This window comes from Hydra vulgaris, chromosome 07 (genome assembly GCF_038396675.1).
Source record: "Hydra vulgaris chromosome 07, alternate assembly HydraT2T_AEP".
NCBI lineage: Eukaryota > Metazoa > Cnidaria > Hydrozoa > Anthoathecata > Hydridae > Hydra > Hydra vulgaris.
Window position 1 is genome coordinate 15,390,001 of NC_088926.1, and position 16,197 is coordinate 15,406,197.

At 23.7% G+C, this 16,197-nt stretch overlaps 1 protein-coding gene across 10 annotated transcripts in view; it reads right to left on the minus strand.

The window, feature by feature from the left end:
• LOC101241540 (probable voltage-dependent N-type calcium channel subunit alpha-1B) overlaps nt 1–16,197 on the minus strand; it is a 93,168-nt gene that overhangs the window by 55,000 nt on the left and 21,971 nt on the right. For 9 of the 10 annotated variants that reach the window (XR_010639590.1, XR_010639591.1, XR_010639589.1 and 6 more), the window contains 11 exons: nt 12,719–12,900; nt 12,071–12,180; nt 11,519–11,679; nt 11,379–11,427; nt 10,055–10,227; nt 7,269–7,381; nt 5,998–6,107; nt 3,339–3,470; nt 2,256–2,328; nt 2,006–2,129; nt 91–214 (listed from right to left, as the gene is read on the minus strand). Coding sequence is in view for 6 of the 10 variants with exons in the window: in XM_065801173.1 (XP_065657245.1) it covers nt 91–214; nt 2,006–2,129; nt 2,256–2,328; nt 3,339–3,470; nt 5,998–6,107; nt 7,269–7,381; nt 10,055–10,227; nt 11,379–11,427; nt 11,519–11,679; nt 12,071–12,180; nt 12,719–12,900 (1,351 nt within the window). In the remaining 4 variants the exon portion in view is untranslated. The remainder of the gene's footprint in view (nt 1–90; nt 215–2,005; nt 2,130–2,255; nt 2,329–3,338; nt 3,471–5,997; nt 6,108–7,268; nt 7,382–10,054; nt 10,228–11,378; nt 11,428–11,518; nt 11,680–12,070; nt 12,181–12,718; nt 12,901–16,197) is intronic. The other variant, XM_065801172.1, reaches the window with a different exon arrangement.

A 16,197-nucleotide genomic window follows, 5' to 3' on the forward strand; every position in this document is an offset into this window, starting at 1 on the left:
AAAAAATATTAAAAAATTAATTTGTTTTGTTGCATTTACTCAATAGGTTTCTAACAATTTTCATATTTGAATTTAGAAAATGTAACTTACTCCTGATTAAAATTTTCATTTTCTTTAAGATTAAGTGTTTCTTTTTCTACAGTTTCCTTGTTAGCACTTTCAGCTAATGAAATATTGTCTAATGCAATAGCCAAAAAAATGTTTATTAAAACATCTTAAATAAATTTGAGTTAAGAAAATTAATTATTTCTAACATTAATGTTATCTATAAATATTTTTATTAAAAGTTATAAATATATTTAATAACAGTTATAAATATATTTATTAACAGTTATAAATATATTTATTAATAGTTATAAATATATTTATTAACAGTTATGAGTCAAGCTTTATTTAAAATTAAAATTAAATTTAAAAAGTTTTTTAAAATTAAAATAGTAATAAAGTTAAAAATGTATTAAACTGACTGCAGTCAAGTTATATAAGAACCTGATTGGTCAAAATAGTAATTGTAATATGTATATATCTGACTGGCGTCTATTAAATTATGAAACATATAGTAAGAATTTACTTGGTTAAAATAGTGATAATAGTATACTAAACTGACTATTAGTCTGATTTAAGTAAGGAAAAGCTCAACCAAATGTTCATAAATCAAAGCATTTAACTAGAACTATCAATAAAAATTTTATGTACAGCCCAAAAGGATTTAAGCAATACATGTAATAAATTGTTTCAAAAAATGTTTGAGCTGAAACCACAAAAAAAATCTTAGTCAATTAACCCAAAAAGAACAAAAGTTTTAAATTTAAAGTTTTAGGACAACTCTTATAGAATTACTTATAGTTGCTGCTTTTTAATTTTTGTGAAGAACAAGAATTTTTTTTTTACTTTAATTATAAAAAATTTTTCTTTGTACTTTTTTTGAAATATAATTTATAAAGTATTTAGAATATGTTGTAGTTTTTTCACCTGCAATTTCAAAACCAAAACTATACAAGTTACATTAAGTCTAATTTATGCAACTTGAAATAACTCTCTACATAACATGATTATTTTTAGCCATGTACTACTTGTATATGCAATCAGACAAATGCTATTAATTCAAGCTCTGCAAGAAAAATATGGATAATAAAGTAATCCTCAATAATCATGGGTAATAAAATAAACTTTGATAAAACAGTAAATTTAATTATATTTGCCAAGACAACAAGTGTGTCAGAAAGTAAGGAAACAACTCTGTGGTGAAAGAAGTCCAGAGATTTTGGAAGAGGACTAGATTTGGAAGTACAATTCAGACTGATTCTATCATAAAGTTTTTAATGCTATTTTTCTATGTTTAAATATTTCATGTTTATTGTTTATATTTTTCACCTCCGAAAAGTTTCATTTTTTTAGGAAAAACCTTTTCAAGATGTATGAAAAATACATAAATCTGCTTCAAGTATCAAAAGTTCAACCAAAGAAAAAAGCGCAAGTAAAACATAGTTTGTTTTTAGAAGAATTTGATTTGCTTTTTGACATATCCAGATCAGATTTCAAGTAGAGGATGGAGGTCATGAAAGCTAGGATAGAGAAGAATTTCAAGCAGAGATTAGAGAATAGGTTTTTGTTCATTTTGTTGTTGTTTTAATTGAATTTTTTTGTTTAGAGTGAAGTAAAGCAAAATTAGATCAGATTGAATTTAGAAAGAGAAGAAGAGGTCAGAAAAAATTATAAAAGAAATATGTATTTGTTCCAAAAAAAAAGTTAAGGTTTCAATATGATACAGGCATACATGTTACAATATGACACAGGTAATACATGTTACAATATGACACAGTCATACATGTTACAATATGACACAGACATACATGTTACAATATGACACAGGCATACATGTTACAATATGACAATACATATAGTACATTTACTTGGTTTTTTTTATTGTTGGGATGCAATAATTTAAAAAGAATTTACAAATAATAAAACAAAATATTTGTCTTGACAAAAAAAAAAAGGATACAGTTTCCAACAATAGTTACAACAATAAAATATAAGGATGATAAAAGAGCCAATGGTTTTTCAGCACCACCATTTGCCTTGATTGCATCATACATAACATTATTCCAACCATCTCCCATCATTATCTAAACATAGAAACATGATTGGTTTTTATTTGACATTTTTTAAAACTGTTATTGAGTAACTTAACAAAAATATCAAATTATTGTTTATCTATTGTAAAAATAAAATTCAACTAGTTAATAAATCACCTGAAAAACAGTCAACATAGAATTAAAAAAATCATCAAAGTTTGTACGTGGCTTAGGAACTATATTGTACCACCTGTCAAAAAAATATTAACTTTAAAAATATTAATGTAAACATAACAAATTTTTTTTTTTAAATTGATTAATGTTTGCATCATTTTAAAATTGCAAATCATTGTTTTGTACATTTTAATGTTGATAAATATTATTTATTGTATTTCCAAGTTAATTGTTTTTGTTTTTAATTTGTTTTGAAAATTGAAAAATTTTCAAAAAAAATTAAAAACAAAAACAAAAAAAGTTTTTAAATGTAAAAAAAAAAAAAATTATTCTTATCAGGTAAACTTTTTTTATTATTTTATTTTTTTTCTAGATTTTTGGTAAATAATGTTAATACATTATTTAACAAAAATCTAGAAAAAAAAAATGTTAATACATTATTTACCAAAAATTTGGACAAAAAACAAACATTGTTTCTAATTTTTATAAAAATATTATTACTTAGACAGAGTTTTTCAAATATGAAAAGGTTTATCAACTGAACTAATAATATTCTATTAAATTTTTATGTGATTTTCTTATATAGGGTAAACCATAAAAAGTTTGCAACACATGCATGTTCAAGCAATTTAATATACATAAAATTACAGAAACCCTCGCGTCAGTAAAACATGTGCCTGAAAGTTATTAAAATTTTCAAGTTTTTTTCTTTTTATGTTTTATAACATAAAATTTATTGAAATTTTTAATTGTATTGACATATAAAGTTCCGGAACATTTTTTGAAATCTACAATGTGATTTTTTGACTTGACTTTATTTTCCAATTTTTTCCAATATTTGAAAAAAATATGTTAAAGTTAGAAAAAAATAAGAAAAACAACTGTTAAAGTTTAAAAAGTTTTGCAACTAATTTTTTTAAACTCAAGTTTATATATTTAAAAAAAATTACTAAACTATGAAGTTAAAAAAAAATATTGCTCTCTAATATGTATCATGAATATGATGTATTCATATATCATGAACACCTGATATATTGATTCCATATAAATTCAATGAATAATCTGACAAAAATGTGATATACTTACACTGCTCCAAAAAGACTCATTCCAAGTAAAGCAAAACTGACAGCAGCAATAAAAAAAAGCAGAATCAAACTCAAAACAGATGATATGCTGTAAAATATTGACGTCTTTAATTTCTTAATAGATCCCCACACTCTAAAACAAAGCATAAAATATGTTCACACACACACACACATATATATATATGTATATATAAATATATACATACATATATATGTATATATATGTATATATAAATATATACATACATATATATGTATATATAAATATATACATACATATATATGTATATATAAATATATACATAAAAAAAAAATATATATATATATATGTATGTATGTATATATGTAAATATATATACATAAATATATATATATATATATATATATATGTATGTATGTATATATGTAAATATATATATATACATATATAAATATATATATATGTATATATATATATGTATATATATACATATACATATATATATATATACATATATATATATATACATATATATACTTAATGTTAATTCACCTCCCAAAGCTGAGGTCACTACAGTCAAGGAGGGTGCTCTAATTGTGGTTACAACCCTCTATAACTCTGAAACACAAACCTTGACAAACAAGGTCAATGCGCGGAGAAAAAAGTTGGTATATACATTTACTAACTTCTTTTTAGCAACCTAATTTAATATGATTATTTTTCATAAAAAGAAAGAAAAAATGAAGAATAATGAAAAAACCTTAAATTAAGTGATGCTGCCCCAACCCAAACTTTAAGTTCATGTATCAGCAACTCCTTTGCATGTTCTCCTTAAATTAGTCAATGTATGTTCAGCTCTTTAAATTATGATGTTAGATTGTTGATCTAAATGCTTTTATATTTTTATACTTTATATATATACTCAATTATACCTTATTGTATTTTAATAACTCAACCTAACTGTAGGTTTATCCTGAATGGTAAAAAATGATTCTTACATTGTTTTCACACTTTCTTTTCTTTTTATGTAGTTGAGAAAATTAAGAGAAGTATCACTCAATGGAAAAAACCAATTAATTGCAAAAACTAATTAAATTTTCAAAACTGTTTTTTTTTTAATTCAGTATGTTTTATTTTTATTATTATTTTATAGTTTTAAACTATTTCTATTATTCAATTTTAATTCTTTTTTTTGACTAGTTAATTAAGAGATCGGTGCATCAGACACATTTCAAATGATTATCTAGAAATGCGAAGGAGTGTACAAACAATAGCAAAGAGTTTTGATTAAAAATTCTATCAATTTCAAGAAAAACTAGCGCAAAAAAAAAATTAATTTGGTAATAAAACAAATAACAAAGACACAAGAAAGATTTTAATTTTTAAACTATTTTAAATTTAAAATTTTAAATATTTTAAATAACTTTATAAAGAAGAATATTATTTAAATATTATTGCAAAAATATTTGGATTTTTATATAAAATTAAATCATTAAAAAACATGGATGAAGAAGAATTGCTTAAAAATTGCAAGAATTTGCACATAGAGGAGGAATTTGCTTTTAGAGGAAGAATTTGCACTTAGAGGAAGAACTTGCACTTAGAGGAAGAATTTGCACTTTAGGAGGAATTTGCACTTAAAAGAAGAATTCGCACTTAGAAGAGGAATTTGCACTTAAATGAAGAATTCGCACTTAAAGGAGGAATTTGCACTTAGAGGAAGAATTCGCACTTAGAAAAGGAATTTGCACTTAGAGGAGGAATTTGCACTTAAAGGAAGAATTCGCACTTAGAAGAGGAATTTGCACTTAAATGAAGAATTCGCACTTAGAGGAGGAATTTGCACTTAGAGAAAGAATTCGCACTTAGAAAAGGAATTTGCACTTAGAGGAGGAGTTTGCACTTAGAGGAGGAATTTGTACTTAGAGGAGGAATTCGCACTAAGAAGAGGAATTTGCACTTAGAGGAGGAATTTGCACTTAAAGGAAGAATTTGCACTTAAAGGAAGAATTCGCACTTAGAGGAGGAATTTGCACTTAAAGGAAGAATTTGCACTTAGAGGAGGAATTTGCACTTAGAGGAAGAATTTGCACTTAAAGGAAGAATTTTCACTTAGAGGAATTTGCACTTAGAGGAAGAATTCGCACTTAGAGAAAGAATTTGCACTTAAAGGAAGAATTTGCACTTAGAGGAAGAATTCGCCCTTAGAATAGGAATTTGCACTTAGAGGAGGAATTTGCACTTAAAGGAAGAATTTGCACTTAGAGGAAGAATTTGCACTTAGAGGAAGAATTCGCACTTAGAGGAAGAATTTGCACTTAGAGGAGGAATTTGCACTTAGAGGAAGAATTTGCACTTAGAGGAGGTGACATCAACAGCGTTGTGTCAAAATTTCTAGATTTTCTTTTATAACAACTTTTGTATAATAGTTTTCTAATTTGAACGAGTTACTAATATTAATTTTGAGGCTCACTTCAAAATGTTGAACAACTTTTTTGTATAAAAATTAAAACAACATCTTGCTATTTGACTATTAATTTTATGCAATAATAAAAAATTTTATTAGGTAGTTTATAGCAAAAAATACTCAAAGAAGAAATTTAAACATTAAATAAAAAAACTAATTATAACTTTTCAAAGAGATGTTTAAAAATAAAACTCAAAATAGATAAAATATTACCTTGTGTGCTGGAAAAGTCTGTTAAGTTGCAGCTGATGCAAAACAAAAAAAGCAAAGTTGAAACCAGCATATTTCAATAAAAAAAAATCGAAAAGCCATAAAGTTATAACCTAAAACATCAAACATCATAAGTAACTTGATTTTTACAAGAAGTAAAGTTGTAAAATAAATTTGATTTATTTAGGATCTTAAAAATAATGCTGATCATTCATTTTTTTTGAGATTTACATGTATAATGACTTAAACAATCTTTTCTTGAGAACTAATTTTTTAACTTTTCATTTTTGGCTCACTAAAATAAAACAAATGCACTACATCAAAGATCAATTGATTTATCAATGATAGATCAAGGATCAAATGATTTATTAATGATAGATCAAGAATCAATTACTTTATCCATGATAAATTGCATGATAATCTTTTTGTATATGTTTATGCCCATTTCATTTTTTCATATAGACAAAATAAAAACTTTTGTCTTTCAAACTTTCAATAGTGTTTCGAATACTATAGAGTCTATTATTAGGACTTATGCTTTTAAGCCACCAAATGTCACCTGAGGTTTTCATTTAAACTTGCTATTATAGAAAAAAAATTAAAATAAGGGTAAAAGTCTGTATTTTGGCATATCTCTTACCAGATACCCTGTATAATATAAGTCTGTAAAATTTACTAATAACACTGTGTATTACTTTCACATTTTATATTAAAACATACCTTTTAAGAGAAAAAAATAGAAAAATTATACAAAAAAATTTAGATATAATGAATTTGATTTAAAATGAAAAATTTGTTAATTTTTAAAATAATATTAAACATCATGTTTTTAAAATCATTGTGAAACTAAAATATAATTAAATAAAATTAAAAATAAATTTTATATTTATATTTTATATTTATTTACATTTTATGTTTATATTATGTTTATTTTATATTATAATTAAAATTAGTCATTTAAATTTTCATTTTTTTAGCCTGAACACAGCAGGTACTGCAACTTAAAGCATACATAAATATGAAAGTTATTTTATAAGTATTATTAATTGGTAGATGTAGTATAAAAAAAGAAAACTTCTGTAAAGTGTACAGAAATTTTAAAAAATCTAATTTGTTTTTTTGAAAATTATGCATATTTTATAGTGTACAACATTTGTAAACAAGTTCTTTCAAAGTTGTTAATTGTTCAGATTGATTCTCTTATAACAATTGTTTAAAAACAAAACAACCAATCACAATCAACTAGTTTAGTCAAACTTATAAAAAATACTAACAACAAATTCAAACTTATCAGACAGTTTAGAAAAGTACAACTGTGGACCAAGAGCATACAACTTTAAAATTACTTCCAAGGTAAAAAATACCATAAATGCTTTTTGTGCCCAACCTAAAAACAAAACAGTAATAGATAAAAAACCTTCATTATATTGTACAAATCTTTAATTTTATTTTTTTTTAATACAAACTAGCATTTAAAAAAATAGTAATAATGTTAAAAATTATAAACCTACTATAAATAATAAATGTACTTATAAACTTAATTTAATAAACATAAACATAATAATTTTAAATAATTATTTGAAATGACTTTTGTAAATAAATTTTAAATGAAGAGTTCAATATTTAAAAAATTGTTTTTTATGTCATGTAATCCAATTTTTTTTCTTTTCTATTACTTACATCATAATGTTACATCATAATCATGTTTAATTTTATATATTTATAACATATGTATAAAAACATGAAAATATCATAAAATAATATTACATTGTTTCATAATACTATTATATAATATTTGATACAAATATATTATATATAAAGATTGTAAAGATATAAATGTAAGCAATATAAATGTAAACAACGTTTGTAGAAAAAAAATTTCAATTGCATTTTAAAAAAATGTCAGTTTCATACTTCAAATTACTTGAAATCATGTGATGTTATTTTTATTTGTTTTTTTAGACAAAAAAAAAGTAAATGAAACTTAACTTTTGCTATAGTAATTATACTTTTAACTTATACAAGTTGATTAAACTTAAACCATAAGATACTTGGCAAGATAAAGATTAATGATAATGACATTATCAGTTCATGAGCATTTCATAAATAAGCATTTATTGATGTTCAAAAAAAACAACTACAAAATGTTTAAAGAACTTAGAGAACTTCTTTTTTTTCAAAATTTTCAAAAGTAATCATTTTATAAAAAAAAAATACTATCAAACATTTTTATAAATAAACATTTTTAGTTTAAAAATATCATTTTTTATGTAGTAAAATATAAAATGATAATTTTAGGTCATTAATAAATAAATTAATGGTTCTGAGTCTGTTTAGTATTAAGCTATAACTATTAAGAAATATGTGATAGCTCTATAACTAGTTTTATTAAAAGCTGTTTAAGATCAAAGTAGTAACAGTGCTATGTTGTGACGGTGTCCACCATCATCAACACCAAATTTTTAAATTTCTATCTTTTAAAAATATTTGTGCTCCTTACATAATTTTTTGACCTATGAATTATATACTTATATTAACTAGTTTCTATGAGAATAATTTAAATACATTCATTTAAATAGATTCCTTTTAACAATCTTCTAATCATCTGATTAGCAAAGATGCTTTCTCAATTATTTGTCATGAAATTATGAAGATGTCATAAAGATTGTTTTCTCAACTATTTGTCATGAAATCATGAAGGTATCATAAAGGTTTGACAATTTTTTAACAATTCTTTGTTATGTTTAAGAGCCTTGTTACGTTAAAAAACGAATGTTAAAGAACATGGCTCTTTACAGATCAAAAATGTTTATTATTTCAAGTTTGTCATATTGGTCATACTATATGGCTTTATTCAACATTTTCATTCTTCCACTAAAAAAGTTTTCAAAATTTTTAGGGCAGGCGATGCTCCTAAACAGTGAAGAAGACTTACCAAGAAAAAAGCAACTTACCTAAAATAGATTAATTACATTTTTGAAATTTATTTTAATTTTTAAAAATTATAAGGAAAAAAGTTATAATGCCTGCACAAAACAAAATTTTAAGCAAATATAATCTATACTGCATTTAATTATTTCTCTATAATCAAAGATATCAGTAATATCTTGGCAGATAAAGAGATCAGCTCTTAGCATTTTTTTTTGCAATGTTTTTTTAAACATTTATTTTAGTCAATAATTTAAAATGTATAGAAACAACACTTTAAGAAAAGTATCTTAAAGTTTAAAAATACTTTACATCTCATAAATCATAACTGATTACTCTGCATTTTTGATGATTATGTTATCTATAGTAATTTTTGTTATTTTATCTATAGTAATTTTTGTTGATTATGTTATCTATAGTAATTTCTGGTGATTATGTTATCTATAGTAATTAAACAATCTCAGCTGAAATAAAGTTTGAAACTCTATTTGAAGAGCTTGAAGATAAATTCAAACATTAAAACCATCAAATGTACTGAGACCAAAGAGCTAACAAAAATAATATTTTTACAATAAAACTTTGGTAAAAAATATCAACTTCATTTATTTATACTTTTAAATTTAGAAATATATTTGGAAAACTGATGCTTTTCTCAAGAACTCATCATTATCTATCACTTCAAGTCATAATGTTTTGCTTTTAAAAAGTAATTAACATTGCTTCTAGGAATGTGAAAAACTTAATAAGAAAAACATAACACAATCTTGTTAACTTTTAATGAAATTGCTTAATTTTTTTAAATTTAAATGTTTAGTTAACTTTAAATGTTAAAAAAATATACATTTTTTCAAAGTTTAACTAAAGAGGCTCACCCTCCTGAGCAAGCCTTGACTAAAACACTGAGTTAATATTTCTTCTCTAAAGCCCTTTATAATGTTTAACTAATTAAGCTTCAAATTTAATGCCATATGTGAATTTGTGTTACAAAAATTTATAAACCCTCCCTATAATTAATTTTTAAAAATGATATGGATCAATTATCATTAAATTTATTCTTAATTGATTATTATCAAACAATTATTAAGTGTTAAGGTTTAACTAGACATTGCATTATTAATAAAAACTAAAGTACCTGTTATATCAGTAATCAATTGTGGTTCATTATAATGCTGAATGATCAATAGTAATGCATTAAAAAAAGTTAAACCCATTATTAACCAATAGAAAAATAAAGACAATAGAATTCTCTTTAAAGCAATACGAACTCCAGAGTTTAAATTCATGCATTTAGTCAAATGAGGATACCTAAAAAAAGTTTATTCATTTAAATCCAATGAAATTTTAGTAGCAGAATGTTATTTAAAGTTGTTAAAAAATACTTTTGTATTATTATGGTATTTTGGGAGAGTTTTATCAGAGAGTGACGTTTTTTCAAAGCCTCATTCTTAAAATTTGAATTAAAAAAAATTGTAATAATGCTTTTTAGAACGTTTTCAGTTAAAATATCACAAACTAAAACCCTTCTCAAGAAACTTTCTCACAACAAAACTAATGTTGACAACAAAGGTTCTAATTCAATTTAAAAAGTTAAGGTTATTTCTAAGACTATAAATAGAATCCTTGGTTAACTGTAAAAATGTTAATTAAAATAAAAACTAGTTTAAAATGAAGTTAAATGAACTTTATTATCAGATCTAAGCTTTTTTGAAACCCTTCATTTTGACATAAAAAAATGGAATTGTTTTAAAAAGAATTATGACAATAAAGGACCAATAGCCCCCCAAATTTTCAAAATTTTTTTTAATAAAATAAATTATTAAGCGTAGAAATATATTTAAAACTTTATTTAGCACCCCATCCTTCAAGATAAAAACTGATGTTGCAACTCTTGAGTAAGGTTGTTGCAAAAGCATGTTTAAAATTCTTTTTAAAATTTTCTTTTCAAATAATTTCAAATAATCAAAAAGTAATAAAATCAAGCATTTTGGCAGAAATTTAAAGCAAATTTAAAGCAAATTTAAAGCATACATTTAAGCTCTTGTTGACTCTGAACTAAAACAAAAACTTAAAACAAAAAAAAAGTTCTCTTCTATTTTTTATTAATAGAAGTTTACAATAAGAATAGAAGAATTTTTTTGTAGTGGTTTTAAGAATGCTGGTTTATAATTATTTCAATTTTTTTTTAGGAAAAAAACTTGAATTGCAGATAATAGTAAACATTATTTGGACAGAAAAAAAGTTTTAATATATATATATATATGTATGTATGTATGTATGTATGTATGTATGTATGTATGTATGTATGTATGTATGTATGTATGTATGTATGTATGTATGTATGTATGTATGTATGTATGTATGTATGTATGTATATGTATATATATATATATATATATATATATATATATATATATATATATATATATATATATATATAAAAGTATAGTTAATTGTACCTTACATCACATTCTTTTATTAATTCTTTTTCACCTTCTTCTTTTTCTACTAAACACATCAAAAGAACACATAATATAAAAAATTTTAATTTTGTAAATGAAAATTTAATTTCATGCAATTCAAAAATTCAAAAGCAAACCTAATTTACTTTTTTTTTCAACTTTTTCTTGGTCTAAAACATTTTGACCTTGGTCAATCCAATTAACATATTTTTCAGATAACTGCTCAGTTTCTAATTCCATTTTTAGTGCTAAAAATTTTCGATGATTTGAAATTCGAGTTCTTTCTTTACTGAAACCACTAAAAAACATTAGAAATTTACATTTCAGTTTGGCAAAAGAATGGAAGAAGGAGTTTTTCTAATGCCAAGGTACATCCTATTTATATATTTAACTTAATATTAATAAATGTTGTTTTTTGAAACTCTAATCTGAGAGATTAAAAATCCCTCAGATTAGATTTTTAGAAAAGATTCTTAAAATTTGAGAGATAACTAGTTTATTAAAATTACAAGATATTTATCTACTACTATAGAGATTTACACAGTACTAATATATTTTTCTCACTTTGATTCTTAAATGATTAATCTAGAAAATCTATAAAATGCATAAAAAAAATATAAAAAAAGAACAATAATAAAAAGGACTAGAAAGAGAATAAATTCTTTGAAAAATTTCCTTTAATCACTAACCCACATAAAACTCCACATACTAAGTTCATTATAAAATGTGCTCCAATGATTTCTAATGTGTAATAATAAAACCAATAGTAGTTTCCATTGAAATCTTTAACGTCAAATGTCTAATTTAAAAAAATATTTTAGTATATATTATATTTAGTATATAAAAATATTTTAATATATATTATATATAATATTTAGTATAGTCATTTTTTTTTATCAATTTTTAATTCAAGTGCAAACTTAAAATCAAACTTCTTTGAGTTTAAGATTAATTAAAAAAGAATATAAAGGAAAAAATCTTTTGCAATCAATAAAATTTCATCTTTTTGTAAACAATTCATTATATAAGTATAGTAAAACAGTTCAAATGCTATTAAAAAAATCCCAATAAAGATACATAAACACATAATTCAAGAATTTTACAGAAAAATTTATATTAGTTTACTAAAAAACATATAAATATTTTATATAATATATAAATGTCACAATTTTTATAATATTTAAAATTTTTTCTTAAATTATTGTAAATAATATAAGACATAATGAGATAAAAATTATAATAAAATTATATTATAAAGCATAACTTTATAATATAATTTGCACAAATAATAAATAAATAAAAACTAAATTTTGAAAATCTCTTTATTTCTATTATACCTTGTACATTATATCAATCCATCCTTCACATGTAATACAAACAAATACAGTGATACAACTGCTTATAAAATTATCAAAACTGATTGCACCACTGTTCGGTCCTAACCAGTATCGTTCGCAAAATGTGTTGTTAGGGCATTGCTGACCATCAACTCCACACAAAAATCCTTTTTTCCAAATTTCTTAAAAATTAAAAATTTAATACTAGAATACTTTAAAGTATAAATATAAATAATATATTCAATAAAAAATAAATATTCAATAAAATAGTATATTCAAAATAGTATATTCAATAAAAAGTTTTAAAGTAAAAACTTTTCAAAAATTCACAATTTTCTAACAGCAGTAAAAATAATACAGTATGTGGTGCTACACTCTGGACTAGTTTCAACTATTTTAAAAAACTGAAATAAGTAATAATTAATTAATTTGATTCTTTTTTTAAATGAAAAATACATATTTTGTGAAAAGTACTCTTTATCATGCTCACCACTTTTTTTCATGCTCACCACTTTTTTTCCTCAAACATCAGTTATTTGGAAATTGCTTCCTTTACCTTGCTTTCCTAATTTTTGTAACTTGAAATATTTTAAGTTGTCTGCCAATTATTATCTTGCTCTATAAATTTCATTTTTTCTCTTCAATTAATTTCCAACTTTAATAATGGTTGCTTGCAGCCTTTGCCTTGTTGGAAGCATTGCCTTGTTGGAAGTGAAGATGTTGGGGAAAATATATATATATAAATTTATATCATATATTAGAGTGGGTCATACTTTGCAAATTTTGCGGTCTATTTACTTGCGATTGAATAGAACATGGCAAAAGACTTGAAACAACAACAAAAAAATTTAAAACAACGAAAAAAAAGTATTTTTACAGAAAAACTTGATAAGTATTTGACTTGACAAAACGTAAGTGCGAAATCTTGAAATGCTGCAATAAAATTGGATGTGATGATTGTCTCTTCAAAGCTCATGTGATTTGTATGTGTCCAAAAGTAGCTATTTTCCCTACAAGCTCAAAGAAATAAATTGATAATAAAAGTACTTCACAAATGGAATTAGTTGATGTATCAGAGACAAATCAGTTGATATTTGCATAGGAAAAAATCAAACTCTAAAACACCTGGAACAAATGTGCTAATTTTTTAAAGAAAAATCAATTAAACAAAATAACACAAAACTAAATATGATAAAAAAAAATGCTAATTTTTTAAAGAATATTTTTGATTTTTTTGTTGATCACAACAAAATAAAGCAAGACATATCCAAATTAATGAAAGAAATCTGAGGTAAGGCTGAAATCTTCTTTGATGACTTCTCTCATGTACTTAATTAAAGGATTTAATTAAGTACATGAGAGTACAAGACAATGAAAAATTACATACTTTGAAAAAAATAAAAAAGAGCATTGCTCAGTTCGTTCTGAACCTGGAGGTAAATATCAATATCATTTTAATAACAATTCCAAAGAAAGAGTAGCTAGGCAGCAGCTGAGCAGCTGATAATCCTTACAAATGAAATGTGGATCATGATGTTGAGACTCTTTAGTTGCCATTGGTGAGGACTCAACTAATTTAAACATTGGTTGGAAAAACGATGTTTTCCATTACATTGAACATAAATTGGGTCAAATACAATTTAGATTATTTGCGCTTTTTATTAAACTACTTCTTCAATATCTTATGATTCTGCTTAAAGGAAAAACTACATTGAAAAATAACTTTTCTGGTACTTTTTTCTGGTATTATTGAAAAACTTATTATTATTATTATTATTATTATTATTATTATTATTATTATTATTATTATTATTATTGTTATTGTTATTGTTATTGTTATTGTTATTGTTATTGTTATTGTTATTGTTATTGTTATCATTATTATTATTATTATTATTATTATTATTATTATTATTATTATTATTATTATTATTATTATTATCATCATTATTATTAGAAAACTTAAGGTTACTAACTGTAAAGTCAAAGATCACATAGAAAAAATCCAATTTACTAATACCTAATACTATGATAGAACTTAATTCTGAAGTTTTAAAACCTCTTTTAGATGATCAAAAGTATCTGTATAAAATTACCCATGCAATTAACACTGGAATTTTTTAGGACCATCTTAAAGGTAAAGAAATTTGGCCACATTCGCAGGCAAGATGGCTAAACTTTGAAAAAAGAATGTTTACTTTGTGCTCAGAAAATTTAACATGTAATCTTTAACTTTTTAACATGTAATCTTAACTTTTGAAGGAGTTCAAAAAAGTTGGGGTTGAAGGAGTTCATAGTTGGGGTTGAAGAAGTTTATAGTTGGGGTTGAAGGAGCTCATAGTTGGGATTGAAGGAGTTCATAGTTGGGGCTAAAGGAGTTTAAAGTTGGGGTTGAAGGAGTCCATAGTTAGGGTTACTTGGTTTGAAATTAGCATAAAGTGGAAGTGGACTGAAGAAGCTAACCATGTATTTAAGCAAATAAAACATCTTCGTCATCAAAAAATTAAAGTTAAGTACATCGTAATGCCTTATGTTTTATCATTTTCATGGAATGCTTATGATGAAAATGTTCTTCAGGCACTTTTATTTAGTTTAGAAAAAACAGATAGGCAATTTGAAGTGAAGACTGTTTTAAAATTAATTTTCAAAAGAAACAATTTGTATAATAAAGGATTGCAGAAAAACCTTGCTTTCATTTAATAAGAAAACATGGAAAAAGAAAGATATACATGATTGCTTTGGTGTAACAACAGGCAGTTATGATGGAGCAAAATTTGTGAATATGTTTGATATATAAAGTAAAACAGCCAATATTAATAAATGAGATCATTATCTTGATGATGGTTTAATTGTAATGAAAAAAATCTGGTTCACAGCTCAATAAAATCAGAAAAGATATTATATAAGTTTTCAAATATATAGGCTTTCAAATTGAAATAAACATAAATTTAAAAATTGTAAATTTTATAATGTCTCATTGAACCTTTATCAAAAGTCATATAAACCTTTCAAAAAACCAAATGATGAGTTATTGTATATTAATACTAACTCAAACCATTCATCCCCAAATTTTAAAATAAACTCCAACTTAATTAATAACAGGATAAACTAAAACTCCTCTGATGGAAATCTATTTAATTCCTTTAAATATATTTACAAAAAAAATCTACTATTGGGAGAGAGACTGTAGCAAAGTCTACCTGAATTATATGTTACCTTCCTTTTAATCCGTTTAGATTAATTTATAATTTACTTGCCTTTTAATCACCCTTAGCGACAATAACCGCCATACATATTCTTGGCATTCTACTTAACGACTTATACAATTTGCCAAAGTCAATTTTATGCCACTAACTAATAAGTTTATTCCACATCTTATGCATCATTAGGCTTTAGTTTTTGACATTACTTTTAATTTCTCCCATAAAAATCTGATAGGAGAGAGATCTTGTGATTGGGGAGGCTAAATCATTTTATTT